Source organism: Lethenteron reissneri, chromosome 22, assembly GCF_015708825.2.
Source record: "Lethenteron reissneri isolate LAM-NWPU_2019-01 chromosome 22, ASM1570882v1, whole genome shotgun sequence".
Classification (NCBI taxonomy): Eukaryota; Metazoa; Chordata; class Hyperoartia; order Petromyzontiformes; family Petromyzontidae; genus Lethenteron; species Lethenteron reissneri.
This window is the reverse complement of record NC_083800.1, coordinates 875,288-891,330: the sequence shown is the minus strand read 5'-3', so window position 1 is coordinate 891,330 and position 16,043 is coordinate 875,288. Positions and strand designations below refer to the sequence as shown.

The window sequence follows — 16,043 nt, the reverse complement described above, 5'->3', positions numbered from 1 at the left end:
GGTTGATTGGCGCTAGTTGTGTTCACGTTCTCGATGGGTGAAACATTGCGTGTCTGGCGAAGTGAGGGCATCACTACACAGTTTATTGTGTTATACAAATGAATACGCTGTTTATATTTTTAAATGCCAGTTGCTGACCACAGGCCAAAAACGCCAAGCGGCCAGCAAACAAACAGCAAAACGCATCTTTTAAAAGGGGCGAGTTTGCTACCGTGATTAAGGGTAACCGCGAGGTCATTTCGAGATAACTGTGAGATGACTGAGATAAACTGAGGTTACCATGAGGTCAGTCAAAGATAACCGTGAGGTCACTGAGATAAACTCTGAGGTAACCGCGACGTCTCTCTGCTTCCATTGTCTCGGGAGTTGGCCCGCCACACGGGGCAGGCAGAAACACCAAAAGGATGGAGGAAGCCAAAGTCATCGCAATAGCTTCCCTCCAGCCACAGGCAGGGCCGGGTTAAGATTGTGTAGGCCCCTGGGCTCCAGGTACTGGGAGGCCTCCAGTAATATTTTCCAAAGAAAATGCAATTTATTTTTACAAGGTTAACAACCAATAAAATTCAGCATTCACAAATTATATAACTTTTCACTCAATCTCTGGAAGCCCTTCCACCTGGCGGAGGCCCCTAAAGCCCCCACGCCTTGACCCGGCCCTGGCTACACGACATTATCCCTCTCATCCTCCATCTCCAAGCTGATGATGATGATGGAACGTGCCCGAGCGAGCAATCAGAACATCATCAGGGCGATGCACACATCTCCTTCATACATCCACAATTAACAAACACAAGCCAAGGCAGTGCCACTCCAAACTACGGACCCACATTATACCCCACTGCAAACTGCGCTCCTTTCACCGAGGAGGAATCGCAAAACTCCACAAACTCGTTACTTGAAGCCCTCTCGTCGTGGAGCAGCACATTTCACAGTGGCATAATAATAATAAAACAATAATAGGTTTTACCCTTGCTGGCAATAAAGAGGTTAAATATTGACTTGAAGCTTTCGTGACTACAGGAATTTATATGCTTTGGATCTTTCGGTAAAGTTACGTAGATGGTTCAAAGAAAATAACAAAAAACTACGTTTCAATCACAACACAAGTGATCTCCTGATGACGATCTCCTGATGACGATCGCTTGTGTTGTGATCGAAACGTCGTAGTTTTTTGTTATTTTCTTTGAACCATCTACGTGATTTACCCAAAGAATATAAATAAAAGAGTTGTTAAGATGTTAAAACGCCAAACGTAAACGTTTTCAAGGTATCATAATGCAAAAAGGGTAAAACCTATTCTGATATTTGGTACTGGCAAAACAAAGGTCCCAACGAATATAATAATTTACATGAATAAAACGTCCTTGAAACAAGTCCTTCTCAATCTTAACTTTGGAGCTTTCGTGACTGCAGGAATTATTATTTGGTTCTTTCGGTAAAGTCACGTATAAAGAAAAAATAATAAATTAAATAATAACATACGACGTTTCGATTGCAACACAAGCAATCATCATCAGGTATAATGAAATAGCGACATAAAATCGAACCAGAAAAAATTATAGACAGACATATAAGCAGACAGATATCACCAAGATACACACAGCGGGCAACACAGGTACAGAGAGGGGTGATCGTCTCTGTGGGGTGGCCTTAAATAGACAGAGGGGGGGCGGAGGCAGCGAGAGGGAGGGGTTAGAGACAAAATTTGCATGTCAACGAGTGCAACAAAAAGGAGTGAGCAGGCTTAGGGGGAGAAAGAGACACATTGATGCGGTCATAAACCACTTAGCTCCTCCCACCGCCACCAAGCCACGCCCACACGCCGCAGAGCCCGCCCCTTTCCGCGCTAAGCCCCTCCCCAATAGAGGCGCCCCCGCCCCCACCGAGAGCCACTGCCGCAGGGGAGTGTGGGAGCCACAAGCAGCGTGCAGCACAACAGGAGCGATGGCCGCCTTCATGGACGACAGCGCCGATATGGAGTCTCTGGACGACGTGGCGAAGCCCCAGTCCTACATCTTTGGTGAGCGGTGGGCAGAAGGAGCGGGCAGCCGGGGCAGCAGCAGCGAGAGGCGGGAGCCTCCCGGAGATAAACTCTGGGTAGAAACCCAGTGGTCGCTGCACGGTTTGATTTCATAGCGCGGATAAGATTAATTTTGCTTCGATTGGCCGTTGCGGACCACGCGGGTGATTGTGTCCGTGCTGTGATTGGTTGATGGCTGTAAATGAACCAATGGGTGGCGCAAGTTCGGGTGGTCGTTGCCGATCAGCGTTGGGAAATGTAAAGAGGCTGCGCGCGAGGCACATGGTCCGCGGCCTGCGCGCTCGCGGGGCCTGGGATTTGCCTGGCCGCGTGGCCGGAAAGTGGCCGCCTCTTGCCGCAGGGCAGAGTCTGAAGAAGCGTGTCTCCCTCTCGAGCTCGAGATTGGATCCGAGCCCTCGCGCCCGTGCGTGGTGGCGACACGAGTGTCGTTGCCGTGGAGTTGTTCTTTTGTAGCTTGCGAGCTACTTTTAAAGCCGCGTGGTGGGGCATGCGAACACGTGTTCTGGACGTGCACACGTGTCCACCCGGCCCAGCTGAACTTTAGAACGATGTATTGTGGACTTGTGCAAAAATGCATGGCAGATATATGCTTATTTATTTGTCTTTAAGATGGATAACCGCGCAATGCGAGTTAAAAAAAACCTTATTTATAAGCAGCGTATTTAAAAACGTTTAAGTTGGAAATAACAGAACCGGTTGAATTTACCATCTTATTTGGTGATGTCGCTGCTGCGTTGGCAGTGATTCACAATACATTAACTCGTTCGTCGCACATTTTTTATTTAAAGGCCGTATTATTGCTTTAATAACTACACATCTATAGAAAAAAAATGTTGCATTAAATCAGGCGAGAAACCCTGATCCCAGTGGACCATAAAACGGAAATGGCCATGCTAATATACCGTAAAGTGTAATTGCATAGTAATTAGGAATGTAAGTGTACAAAAGTTTCACCTTGGCTTGGATAAAATTTGTGAGAGGGTTAAATTAATGACGCCCAAAAGCCTCTGAAATGATATAGTCTCAACATAAAATTATTTCTTAAACACATCGTGGAGGACACGTGGTAGCCAGAGGCGATCTGCAGTACAAGCTTGAGTTCAACATTATACACTTAATCAGTCGGTGGGTGGGCTGGGCACGTGGCCATCGTAGAGCGGTTTAAATCTTAAGACTCGATGCTGCTGAGAGTATGCACTCCCAGAAGATCGTGTGGCTGATTACCAGTAAAAACCGACCGGTTTCGACACACTGCGTCGCATCATCAGTCGGGGCTTGTGTTTTTTTTATCAATGCCGGTGACCTGCTGATCTTCGAGGCAAGGAATAGGGGGACCCCTCTCTTTACGCTAGAGGGGTCCAGGTTCAACGCAACAGTATAACGTGATGTATCACTCGAGCTACGACGCTCATGATTTTGATAAAAAAAAATTGAAACCGCTATATGATGGCCACGTGGCCAGCCCACCCACCGACTGATTAAGTGTATAATGTTGAACTCAAGCTTGTGCTGTAGATAGCCTCTGGCTACCACGCGTCTTCCACGTGCGCTTTGCAACAACCAAAAACTACTGACCCGTTACTAAGAATTCACAAAGCCATTAAACTCACTAAATCTGGCATTCGCAGTGTACTACTCGCCCTTAAATGTACCGGAGCACTTTCACAATAGTTGCTAGTGAATAATAACGGTTCTGCAACTTCTTAGGATGTTACTGCCGTATATTGCAGCCGAAGAAAGCTTTGGAAATTCGTGCATTAGACAACACATTCTCAACATTAAACCGTTCTAACTATGCGTACGGGCTCGCATTAGTTTCTGTTTCATTCTTATAGTGTATGATTTCCTACAATCGCGCATCGCAACAAGGTTAATACGAAATGAACCTCCTCTGGTTCCATTCGTGCCCGCGGCTACCGGCCTGGCGCGCTTCGCCTGTGCGCACGCGCGCGTCTGCGTGATGACGTCGTGTGCGTGATGGCGTCGTGTGCGTGATGACGTCGTGTGCGTGATGACGTCCGCAGCGCCGGGGCTCGTGCGTGGTGACGTCACACCCACCACCGCGCGTTTTTGTGGAGAAGGAAGCCAATGAGCCTAAAGGGTGGCCTAATAGGGGGGGCGGGGGGGGGTCGATGAACAAATCGTCTCTTTAGTTCGAGAAATCTGGTGCCAGGAGGCACTTTAACGACTTCAACATTTGTATTAAAAATATCCAACCTTGTGTTCGAGCATGGACCACGCGTGGTGGTATCATTAAAAATCTGTCGATTTCCGTGCCTTTATTCATTCTATCGGTCACGTTTAAAGGCCGTGTGTGCTGCTCGTATGTTGAATAATGGTATTTAACACATCCTAATTAATGTATTAAATACATTCATAAATATATTGCCGAAAAGCAAACCTTTAATCAAACACTCCAACAAACAGCGTATGCTACAGTCATCTGCACGCGGACTACGCACGCCATGGCAATCGATCGCACACACGATCTTGCCAGAATGAACATCTGTGAAACAGCGGTGTATTTTATAACTTGTCAAACGTGGCATATGTATGCGTGTATGATAATGGAACATGTTTAATACCTGTTGACTTAATGATTTAATACCTGTATTCAATTGCTGCAGTAGTCGGATTACGATGTTTTTTGTTACTGTAGCAAACTGCTGTTGCATTTGATTGTATTGATTTAAATGCTTTCGTTAATTATCTCTCCGGGGTTGATAAAATAGTACCACTTTCTGGATAAGTCAACAGTGGTTGTCTTTGGATAGACTCCCCCCTGCCATAGGAATGTGGAATTTCTACCACGGGGTCTGCAGCGCTGTAAACGGTAGATGCGCAACGACAACTCGGTTCCCGTCACTTTGACTTGTTGCACGGAGAGATGCGTGCTGGGAATTACAATGACAGAGAGAAAGAGTAGCGCATGGATCATGCGCTACTCTTTAAGGGAGACGCGAGTGGGTTTGTGCAGGACGCGTAGTGGCTAGAAGGGATGATGGAAGAGAGCGGTGGCGGGTTGACAGCTAGGAATGCACTTTGCCTTGGCTCCGTGTTTGGTCCTAACCGTGCCCCTCTCTTTGCCTGTCCTCCGCGTGCGCCACCGCCCATCTCTGGGCTCAGGCTGCGAGCTCAACGCTGCCAAGAAAGTGTACAAGTTCAACCCGGAGGACGATGACGATCACGCGGAAATGCACCTGATGCTGAGTTCGGTGAGGCTGCAGCCCGTCCACCTCGCGGCTACCTCCAACCGTCGCTCCGAGGAGCTGGCGCCGAGTTAAACGAAACCCTAAATCTGAAATTTCGTACAAAAAATATTAAAAAACGTGGGGCCTGGCGGAGCACGGAGTATGCCCCCCAGGTGGCCCAGCGGGAGAGCGAGTGGCTTGCAATCGGAAGGTCGCGAGTTCAAATCCTGGTTGGGGGTTTGATTAGGCCCATCGTCCCTCGGGAGTTGATACAATGAGTAGCACTTTGTCAACAGTGGTTCTTCTGCCAATAAACTTATCCCCGTCATATGAATGTGGAATTTCCACTTGGGCCTGTAAGCAGGAGCATCGTGGGGTAGGGCAGGTGGTGGGAGTGGCTGGTTACCAGTGGCTAGTTGGCATGCTCGTTAGGGCTCTGCCGAGGGTCGATGAGGCGAGGGATACCGTATGTGGCTGGTTGACTATAGATGGAGTTCGCACTCAGGGCTGTTGAGCTTGTTTGGCTTGGGGATGGGCCAGCGGTCGTAGCTGGAGGGCTAGTTGGTTGATGTTCGGGAAGAGCCAGTAATTCGTGTCTGGTTGGCGAATATCTGAAACGCAGTCGGCAAACCATGTAAGCGGGCAGTGCATTATTATTATTTATTGTCCCGACGGCATACGAGATGGCAGCTTCTGGCGAGCGGTGCCAGCGAGGCCGAGGTGGAAGTGGTGGCCCCGTCGTTGGCGAGGGGATCCGCTTCTAGCGCCGCAGTGGACGTGCGCTCCCGCAGGTGGCGCTGTGACCCCACGAGACATTCGTGGACGCGTGGCGGCCCAGTGCCATCCAGCCAGACCCCCCATAGACAGCCCCATGCCTCCATCGTGTGGACATTCAATCACGGTTAGGGGGGCGGGCTGGGGCGTTGGTGAGTGATGGGGCGAGTGACGAAGTGTCTGGATGAGCGAGTGACGAGGTGTGTATCCCCCCCCCCTCGCCCCCCCCCCCCCGTGACCGCGTGCGTGCCCCCCAGGTGTGTGTGGCGCCCGAGGCGGAGGACCGTTTCCACGTGTTGGAGGTGACCACCCTGGGCAAGGGCGGCAAGCCGGTCACCATCCCCATCGCCACTCTCAAGCCGTCCGTCCTGCCCTCGGTGAGACCTGGTGCCCTCGCGGTAGTCGTGCACGCGCACACTGACTTTCAAAAGAGCGGCGCCACGGTGGCGTGATGTTAACTTACCGCGCCTGGTATCCGGGAGGTCCTGAGTTCAATCCTGACCCTGACGCCTGTTGTACATTTGGAATTTGCGTGTCTCTCTCTCCGTAGTCACTTGGATTTTTCTCCGGGTCCTCCGGTTTTTCCATCCGCATTTAGAAACATGCTTTTAGAGTATTTTCGCTGCTGCTCTACATTTTCACGTAAAAAGCCACTTTGTTGCACTATCGTTTGTGGCCGGGTTGCTTCTGAAAAAGAGCTACATGGCGCAGTGGGTCTTACCTGGTAAAATAAAAGAGTTAAAATAGTTTTAAAAATAGCATAGCAGTGCTTTAATTTAAACCGCGTCTGTCTCTCCGTGTCAGCGACCCAAAAAATATTTCCACACTCGACCAAACCACATCCAGAATACCTTTCGACACAGCTGTGGCAACTGTTTAAGTGCGCCAGAATATACCGAGTGAGAAACTATCCCTTGGGGTTTGCTCTTTTGTGCCCTGAGTGACCGCGTGGTAGAGTCACCGCACAGATTAGGAGCGGTGGGGCAGTGGTTAGCACACTTACCTACAAACCTTGTGACCCGAGTTCGATTCCCACTCATGACCAATAACTGTGGCAAATGTTTGAACTGATGTTGGTCCTGACTTGGCCTCAGGTGAGTCTGAGTGCTATGTGGACAACAGCACTGGGAAGACAAAGGCGGCCAGACATGGTGTTGCCTGCTTGTCCCAACCCCTCATCGGTGCACCTTGCCAGCCTTCATAGGCGCACGCCATCAGCATTTGCCCTGACAGGCTGTTAAAAGCTACGTGGGCGATCTTTGTGTGTCGGTGCAGCTCTCGCTCTCGGGGTTTGACCTGGCGGCTCCCGTGGTGCTGACGCTCAAGTGCGGCTCAGGCCCAGTCTACATCTCGGGGCAGCATGTCGCCTGTAATGACGCTCGCACGCTCACACACACTCGCACACCCGCTCACACTGTCACCCACTCACTCGCACGCTCTCACACTCGCTCACACTGTCACCCACTCACTCGCACGCTCACACACTCATACTCAGTTACCCACTCGCACACTCACTCACACTGTCACCCACTCACTCGCACGCTCACACTGTCACCCACTCACTCGTACGCTCACACACTCGCACACCCGCTCACACTTGCTACCCGGTGTTGCGATTGTTGGCATGTCTCGAGCCGTCTGTGTGTCTGTGGGCAGATCCCTGCAACGATTTCCACGACGACGACGACGACGACGATGACGATGATGACGAGGAGGAGCCGCCGAAGCTCGTGCCAGCGCCCAACAAGCGGCCTGCGCCCTTCAAGGTGCCGCAGATTGCCAAGGTGAGAGGAGAGGTGCAAGCGAGGAGGAGGAGGCACGACGTTTGCGCAGAGATTGCGGCGACGGGTCACGCACGTGAGCGAGGGCGTGCGTCAAGAGTGTTTGTTGTGTGGTGGGCAGCGGTGGCGTTGCCGTTAGCGCGCTGCACTACGAACCTGGCGACGGAGTTCAATTCCTGCTCACCACAGCTAGCATCGGTGACCATTATCTGGGCCTCCCCGTGGTCGACTATCTCCTGCGGTGTGTAAACATCAGCGGCCTGGCAACTTCCGTTGTCTCTGTGAGAGAACATACGTGCAGGGGAGCGTGAGTGATGTGCGTGGTCATCGTGCATCACGCACCACTCTTAAGATCTTTAATAAATGTGCAGTTTTCAGTAATTAATGACGAACTCATGGTCTTCAATTCGTTTTGAGCTACTTTTTAATGCGTTATATAATACATTTTGGAAACAAAATGGACGACAAATATATAAAGATTACATTTTATGACAGGCTGGGTGTGCACCATGGGGTCGTCTTTGGCCGACTGGTGCCAATCTCTCCCTCTCTCTCCCTCCCTAACTCTCAATCTCTCTCACCACACCCTCTCCCCAAACCAGAAAAAAACCAAGCTGGATGAAGATGATGAAGATGATGAAGATGATGATGACGACGATGACGACAGGTGATTGGGGGTTGTGCTCCCTGTTTCCCCATGCCCCCTCTCCCTGTGTTCTCTTGTCTCTCTCCCCCTGCTCCTCTCTCCTCTTGTCCCCGTGTGCCCGGTACACTAATCCAGTGACATGCGCACAAATAAATAGTGATCGCAGTTTGTGTCATGGGTTCATGAGACCATTAGCCACTAGAGGCCGTTCCACTCATTACAGACTTGAGATGAAAGTAATTTAATCCAAGAATCGGTTCGTGGCACGTGCATTGTGTGAACTGAGCGGACCCCAGCCCCCCCCCCCGTGTGTTCACGTGGTGTCATGCCGCGCGGTTGAACGCGCGCCCGAGTAACACCGTCTGTTCCTTAAGCAGCTACGACGACGACGATGATGACGATGACGACGATGATGAAGATGAGGAGGAGGTGCCCAAGCAGAAGGTCCTCGTGAAGGTGAGTGGAGGCTCCCCCCGTTCCTTGCCGTGCATTCCGGGTATCGGAGGCCCGTGGAGAGAGAGGAGCTGTGGGGCGCAGGCCACGGTGGAGACGACACGGGCCCCACGGCCTCCGCTTGTGGCCTCCGCTTGCGGCCTCAATGTCGCGCGATCGGCACTTGCTGCATAGATTCACGGTTCAAATCCAGCGGCCTGCCCCGATTGATACTGCGAGTGCAATAACCGTGAAAATACTACGCACCGTCGGCTTCTCCAGTGGCCGCTAAAGATTCCGCGTCGTGGGACCCAGTGAGGCTTTCTGGGTAAACGAGCGCAAAGAAACCAACAACAACTCCTTGGTTCAAGGGCAGTGGTGGAACATGAAAGGGCTGCTGCGGTTCGCTTGTGCGTTATCGCCGCGTCTGGGAGAGCGCTGCGTGTCTCCCACCGCGGGTGCACGCGCGCGATCCGTCGGGCCCAAGGTCCCGGGGGTAGGGAGTGGTGGAGGCTGCAGGTGGCCGTGCACCTGCCCACCACCAGTCTGCCACCTCGCCGCCCCCTAAACCGTGGGAAGCCGCGAGATAAACGCAACGCCGGCCGCGGTGGCGGCGGGCGTACGGTTAGAAGCGTAGTGAGTTTTAATTAGCGGGCGGCCTAATCGGCACGGGGTGATGAGATCCGTTCTGCGAGGGTGGAAGGACGCGATTGCGTGTGGGACCACCCCACACGCACTGGTGCACGTGTGCACCAGGGAGCTGTGGGTGGCGGAGCTTGGCAGTGCTGCCACCACCTGGTGCGGTGGGGCCCGTGCCAGCCCAGCCGGTGCCCCCTCCACTCCCCTCCCCCGGCGTGTATCGGGTGCTGCAGCGGCAGCAGCAACAACAACAGCGGCAGGAATTGGAATTTGTGTAACGTCTTGAGATGCGATCCATCTCGAGACTAAAATGAAAGATGGGAACTATGGGAGAAGGGAGGTCTGGGTGGGCTGGGGTCAGGGCAAGGAGATGCTGGAGAGAGAGCAACGCTGCAGCACAGCCCGGGATGGCGCAACGACCACCACAACCACGACAAGCCACGGGGGTAGTCGGGGCAGTGAGGGCCAGGGCCCTTCTCTGTGGCACTGTGGTGTTCCCAGCGATTGTTAACAGTGGCCGTTTGTGTGTCTGCGTGCGTGTGTGCGTTTGTGACAAGGCGCCTACCCTGGGCAAGGCCGCGCCTGGCCCCAAAGTGAACGGCACCCCCAACAAAAAGCCAGAGCCAGCACTGGCTAAGACGCCAGTCAAGGCAGACAAGACTCCGGCGAAGGTGGTAAAGCCACCGGCAAAGGTGGACAAGACAGCGGCAAAGGTGGACAAGACACCGGCAAAGGTGGACAAGACACCGGCTAAGGTGGACAAGACACCGGCAAAGGTGGTGAAGGCACCGGCAAAGGTGGACAAGACACCGGCTAAGGCAGAGAAGACCCCAGCCAAGGCAGCGAAAACTCCTGTCCAGACGGAGCAGGCGTCCTCGAAGGAAGGCAAAGCGGTGTCAGGGCTCAAGACACCGAAGAGCGGCGCGGTGAGTGTGACGTGTGGGTAGTCGGGTACCGCGCGACGTGTGGGTAGTCGGGTGGGTCATGGCGGCGGTGAGTGTGGCGTTGCCAAGCGGCACTTGGCCGGGGGGGAGAGGGGGATGCCCAGGGGTCGCTAGGAAAAGGGGGGGCTGTGGAGTGGGGTGGGGGGGGGGCCGCTGGCTCTCCGGCGTAACGAGGCGGCCACAGAAACGTAAACAGTTTGGATTGGACGGCTGATTAATGAGACCGCAGCCTCGGCTTGTTTGTGCCTCCGCGGCGCGCTGGACGTTACAAGCGACCTGAGGCGTCGCTTTCACCGCCGAGGGGGCAGTGCGGGGCAGCCGGGGGAGCGAGGGGCAGCCCCGGGGAGCGAGCGAGGCGTTCGAGGGTGGCGGCCGCCGTGAAGGCGCAGCGATGGGAAGTGTGGGGTGGGGGTGGGTGTGTGGGGTGGGTGTCAGGGTGGTGGGGTAGGGGTCAGGGTGGTGGGGTAGGGGTCGGTGTGTGGGGTAGGGGTCAGGGTGGTGGGGTAGGGGCAGGGTGGTGTGGTAGTGGTCGGTGTGTGGGGTAGGGGTCAGGGTGGTGGGGTGGGGGTCAGGGTGGTGGGGTGGGGGTCAGGGTGGTGGGGTGGGGGTCGGTGTGTGGGGTAGGGGTCAGGGTGGTGGGGTGGGGGTCAGGGTGGTGGGGTGGGGGTCAGGGTGGTGGGGTGGGGGTCGGCGTGGTGGGGTGGGGGTCGGCGTGGTGGGGTGGGGGTCGGCGTGGTGGGGTGGGGGTCGGCGTGGTGGGGTGGGGGTCAGGGTGGTGGGGTGGGGGTCGGTGTGTGGGGTAGGGGTCAGGTGGTGGGTAGGGGTCAGGGTGGTGGGGTAGGGGTCAGGGTGGTGGGGTAGGGGTCAGGGTGGTGGGGTGGGGGTCAGGGTGGTGGGGTGGGGGTCAGGGTGGTGGGGTGGGGGTCAGGGTGGTGGGGTGGGGGTCAGGGTGGTGGGGTGGGGGTCATGGTGGTGGGGTAGGGGTTGGTGTGTGGGGTAGGGGTCAGGGTGGTGGGGTGGGGGTCAGGGTGGTGGGGTGGGGGTCAGGGGGGTGGGGGTCGGTGTGTGGGGTGGGGGTCGGTGTGTGGGGTAGGGGTCAGGGTGGTAGGGGTCAGGGTGGTGGGGTGGGGGTCAGGGTGGTGGGGTGGGGGTCGGTGTGTGGGGTGGGGGTCAGGGTGGTGGGGTGGGGGTCGGCGTGGTGAGGTTGGGGTCGGCGTGGTGGGGTGGGGGTCGGCGTGGTGGGGTGGGGGTCGGCGTGGTGGGGTGGGGGTCAGGGTGGTGGGGTGGGGGTCAGGGTGGTGGGGTGGGGGTCAGGGTGGTGGGGTGGGGGTCGGTGTGTGGGGTGGGGGTCGGGGTGGTGGGGTGGGGGTCGGTGTGTTGGGGTGGGGGTCGGTGTGTTGGGGTGGGGGTCGGTGTGTTGGGGTGGGGGTCGGTGTGTTGGGGTGGGGGTCGGCGTGGTGGGGGTCAGGGTGGTGGGGTGGGGGTCAGGGTGGGGGTCAGGGTGGTGGGGTAGGGGTCAGGGTGGTGGGGTGGGGGTCAGGGTGGTGGGGTGGGGGTCAGGGTGGTGGGGTGGGGGTCAGGGTGGTGGGGTGGGGGTCAGGGTGGTGGGGTGGGGGTCGGCGTGGTGGGTGTGTGCGGTAAGGATTGGTGTGGTGTTCACGTATGGGTGGTGGGCGTGTGGTGGTGGTGGTGGTGGTGTTGTTGTTGTTGTTGAGATGAGCGGGGTGGTTCGTGTTTGGGGTGGGTAGCGTCGCTGTTGTGGGACCCATGGGGCGGTGTTTGTGTTCACTGTCGTTTGAACATTTTCGTGACAAAATTAGCCAACATCCTCGCATGCAAACAGCGGCGCTTTACAATTAACAACCATCAACAGCGAGCCCCATCCATCCGGCCGTGATTCTTTACTCCTTTTGTTTATTTTAAACACATGGCGGTTAAGTTTTGGACACTGCCGCTACGATTCGTCCTGCTCTCTGGGCTTCGGTCGCGGACGGTTTCCTCGCCTGCCCGCACGCACGCGCCGCCCGCAGCGATCGTTGCAGCTGCGGTCATTATGTAACGTTTAATTATTTATTAATTCATTTATTTTGCGCAGTCGCTGAGCCCAGGGCCCCGAACGTCAAACGGGCAGCGACAAACGGCACCGTGGCAGATGTACCAGGCAGACGTGTCACGCATCTCTTCAATTGAGCGAGGTTGTTGCAAGAGCTCGGAGGTGGGGGGAGAGAGACGATGACGATGGGAGAGGGAATTCCAGTGGAGAGGTGCGAGTGAAGAAGCAGGAGGAGAATGCGACGTGACCTGCAGAGTGGAGGTGGTGGTGATGGTTAAACACAGCGAGGTGACCTGCAGAGTGGTGGTGGTGATGGTTAAACACAGCGAGGTGACCTGCAGAGTGGTGGTGGTGATGCTTAAACACAGCGAGGTGACCTGCAGAGTGGAGGTGGTGGTGATGGTTAAACACAGCGAGGTGACCTGCAGAGTGGAGGTGGTGGTGATGGTTAAACACAGCGAGGTGACCTGCAGTGTGGAGGTGGTGATGGTTTAACACAGCGACGTGACCTGCAGAGTGGAGGTGGTGATGGTTAAACACAGCGACGTGACCTGCAGAGTGGAGGTGGTGATGGTTAAACACAGCGAGGTGACCTGCAGAGTGGAGGTGGTGGTGATGGTTAAACACAGCGAGGTGACCTGCAGAGTGGAGGTGGTGGTGATGGTTAAACACAGCGAGGTGACCTGCAGAGTGGAGGTGGTGGTGATGGTTAAACACAGCGAGGTGACCTGCAGAGTGGAGGTGTTGGTGATGGTTAAACACAGCGAGGTGACCTGCAGAGTGGAGGTGGTGGTGCTTAAACACAGCGAGGTGACCTGCAGAGTGGAGGTGGTGGTGCTTAAACACAGCGAGGTGACCTGCAGTGTGGAGGTGGTGGTGATGGTTAAACACAGCGAGGTGACCTGCAGTGTGGAGGTGGTGATGGTTAAACACAGTGAGGTGACCTGCAGTGTGGAGGTGGTGATGGTTAAACACAGCGAGGTGACCTGCAGTGTGTAGGTGGTGATGGTTAAACACAGCGAGGTGACCTGCAGTGTGGAGGTGGTGATGGTTAAACACAGCGAGGTGACCTGCAGAGTGGAGGTGGTGGTGATGGTTAAACACAGCGAGGTGACCTGCAGAGTGGAGGTGGTGGTGATGGTTAAACACAGCGAGGTGACCTGCAGAGTGGAGGTGGTGGTGCTTAAACACAGCGAGGTGACCTGCAGTGTGGAGGTGGTGGTGATGGTTAAGCACAGCGAGGTGACCTGCAGTGTGGAGGTGGTGATGGTTAAACACAGCGAGGTGACCTGCAGTGTGGAGGTGGTGATGGTGAAACACAGCGAGGTGACCTGCAGTGTGGAGATGGTGATGGTTAAACACAGCGAGGTGACCTGCAGTGTGGAGGTGGTGATGGTTAAACACAGTGAGGTGACCTGCAGTGTGGAGGTGGTGATGGTTAAACACAGCGAGGTGACCTGCAGTGTGGAGGTGGTGATGGTTAAACACAGTTAGGTGACCTGCAGTGTGGAGGTGGTGATGGTTAAACACAGCGAGGTGACCTGCAGAGTGGAGGTGGTGGTGCTTAAACACAGCGAGGTGACCTGCAGTGTGGAGGTGGTGGTGATGGTTAAACACAGCGAGGTGACCTGCAGTGTGGGGATGGTGATGGTTAAACACAGTGAGGTGACCTGCAGTGTGGAGGTGGTGATGGTTAAACACAGCGAGGTGACCTGCAGTGTGGAGGTGGTGATGGTTAAACACAGTGAGGTGACCTGCAGTGTGGAGGTGGTGATGGTTTAAACACAGCGAGGTGACCTGCAGTGTGGAGGTGGTGATGGTTAAACACAGCGAGGTGACCTGCAGTGTGGAGGTGGTGATGGTTAAACACAGCGAGGTGACCTGCAGTGTGGAGGTGGTGATGGTTAAACACAGCGAGGTGACCTGCAGTGTGGAGGTGGTGATGGTTAAACACAGTGAGGTGACCTGCAGTGTGGAGGTGGTGATGGTTAAACACAGTGAGGTGACCTGCAGTGTGGTGATGGTTAAACACAGTGAGGTGACCTGCAGTGTGGTGAGTGGGTGGGTTGTTGTGATCTGCAGTGTGGTGGTGGTGGTGGTTAAACACAGTGAGGTGACCTGCAGTGTGGTGAGTGGGTGGGTTGTTGTGATCTGCAGTGTGGTGGTGGTTAAACACCGTCAGGTGACCTGCAGTGTGGTGAGTGGGTGGGTTGTTGTGATCTGCAGTGAGGTGGATGAGATGAAACAGCACTGTCTGGTCGACCTGAGTGCGGGTGCAGGAATCAACGAGTGAAGTTCACAGGAATTGGTAGCAATAGAAGAGTGACGAGCGGGCGACTGACCGGAGTGAATGGGCGAGCGTTGGACCATCGGTCACCCCGAATGCTTTACTCTTTATCGGTGCGGTAGAAGCCGCGTGCAGCTCCACCCTGGCCGCGTACGACGACACAATGCCTCTTCCACCTTTGGCCAAATTTATGCGGCCGAGTGAAGCTCGGCTTTCACACAGCCAGCCCGATGGTTCAGCCTCTCTCCGCGTGCACCACCGGTCGTCCGGTCAGATACCGATTAAATCGCCGCACGCTGCTGCACGTGCCTGATTGCTGAACCTTATAGATTTCAATTAAGATAAGAAAACCTTGCCCCCCGTGGGTGCGCACCGTCACACCTCCCGAGTTCGATTCCCGCTCACGGCCCACGCATCGATTAGTAGCGAATATCTGAACCTCTCCTAAGTGTATTCGGCCTTCAATGAGGACCCACGGCCGTGTGTTAACATTTGGAAAACAAAGGCGGCTTTGCTTGGTCCTGGCCACACCCTCTCGTGCCCCGTGCCGGCCTTCGTATGTTCTCACTAACAGCACTTGCCCCAGCACTCCGCTAGAGGCTATACGGGGGAATCTTTTTTTTTGTGACGCATACACCCACGATTAGCTCGAATTAGTGTTCCGCACATCACATGGGACACCAACACAACAAGCCCCTCTGTGTTAATTTATACGGTGCCCTGTCACCTGGCCAGCGTGCACCCACCCAGTTGTATTGGAACAAGGATTGGAAATGGCGGACTGGTGCACCGCGCGGTGAGTCGCCAGAAACCCCAGGATATCGGGGAACCCGCGGAGCGAGCGGTTGACCTGCGGCGGGTGTTGGCGACGATTAGTCTGCGAGCGTGGTGACGGTGACGAGACGGAGCGATGAGCTCGGTTCATGCGCAGGCGCCGGATGGGTCGTTGCACCGCAAGGACCATGAGAGGTGGCGACTGCGGTGGCTGCATTGGCGGGAGGCCTTCATCCCGCGGTGTGTTGTGACCGTAGCTTCTGATGATGATGCGAGTGTCGTTCTGGCCTGGAAAAGGGGGGGGGGGGGGCGGTGGGGTTTTGCGACAGATGGGTTGCAGTAGTTGGGGGCATGGCCAATGGGAGAGGGGGCTGTCTGTCCGCTGCGGGCCCCCCACGGAGGTCACGGCCGCCCTGCGTTTGTTTTTCACCGTTTGACACGAGCCACTTGCGCTGAGCGCTTGAGCCCGCCGCTCCTGCGA

General features: G+C 55.3%; 1 protein-coding gene across 2 annotated transcripts in view; it reads left to right on the top strand.

Annotated features, from left to right (window-relative positions):
* Nucleotides 1-1,864: 1,864 nt before the first annotated feature.
* The window catches only part of LOC133345470 (nucleophosmin-like), a 29,042-nt gene continuing 14,863 nt past the window's right edge, over nucleotides 1,865-16,043 (top strand). Inside the window, exons 1-8 of one of the 2 annotated variants that reach the window (XM_061556224.1) lie at nucleotides 1,865-2,020; nucleotides 5,168-5,256; nucleotides 6,264-6,383; nucleotides 7,282-7,375; nucleotides 7,663-7,790; nucleotides 8,390-8,454; nucleotides 8,811-8,889; nucleotides 10,062-10,430. In XM_061556224.1, coding sequence (XP_061412208.1) covers nucleotides 1,945-2,020; nucleotides 5,168-5,256; nucleotides 6,264-6,383; nucleotides 7,282-7,375; nucleotides 7,663-7,790; nucleotides 8,390-8,454; nucleotides 8,811-8,889; nucleotides 10,062-10,430 — 1,020 coding nt within the window. In that variant the 5' untranslated portion in view covers nucleotides 1,865-1,944. Of the gene's footprint in view, nucleotides 2,021-5,167; nucleotides 5,257-6,263; nucleotides 6,384-7,281; nucleotides 7,376-7,662; nucleotides 7,791-8,389; nucleotides 8,455-8,807; nucleotides 8,890-10,061; nucleotides 10,431-16,043 lie in introns of both variants that reach the window. The other variant, XM_061556223.1, reaches the window with a different exon arrangement.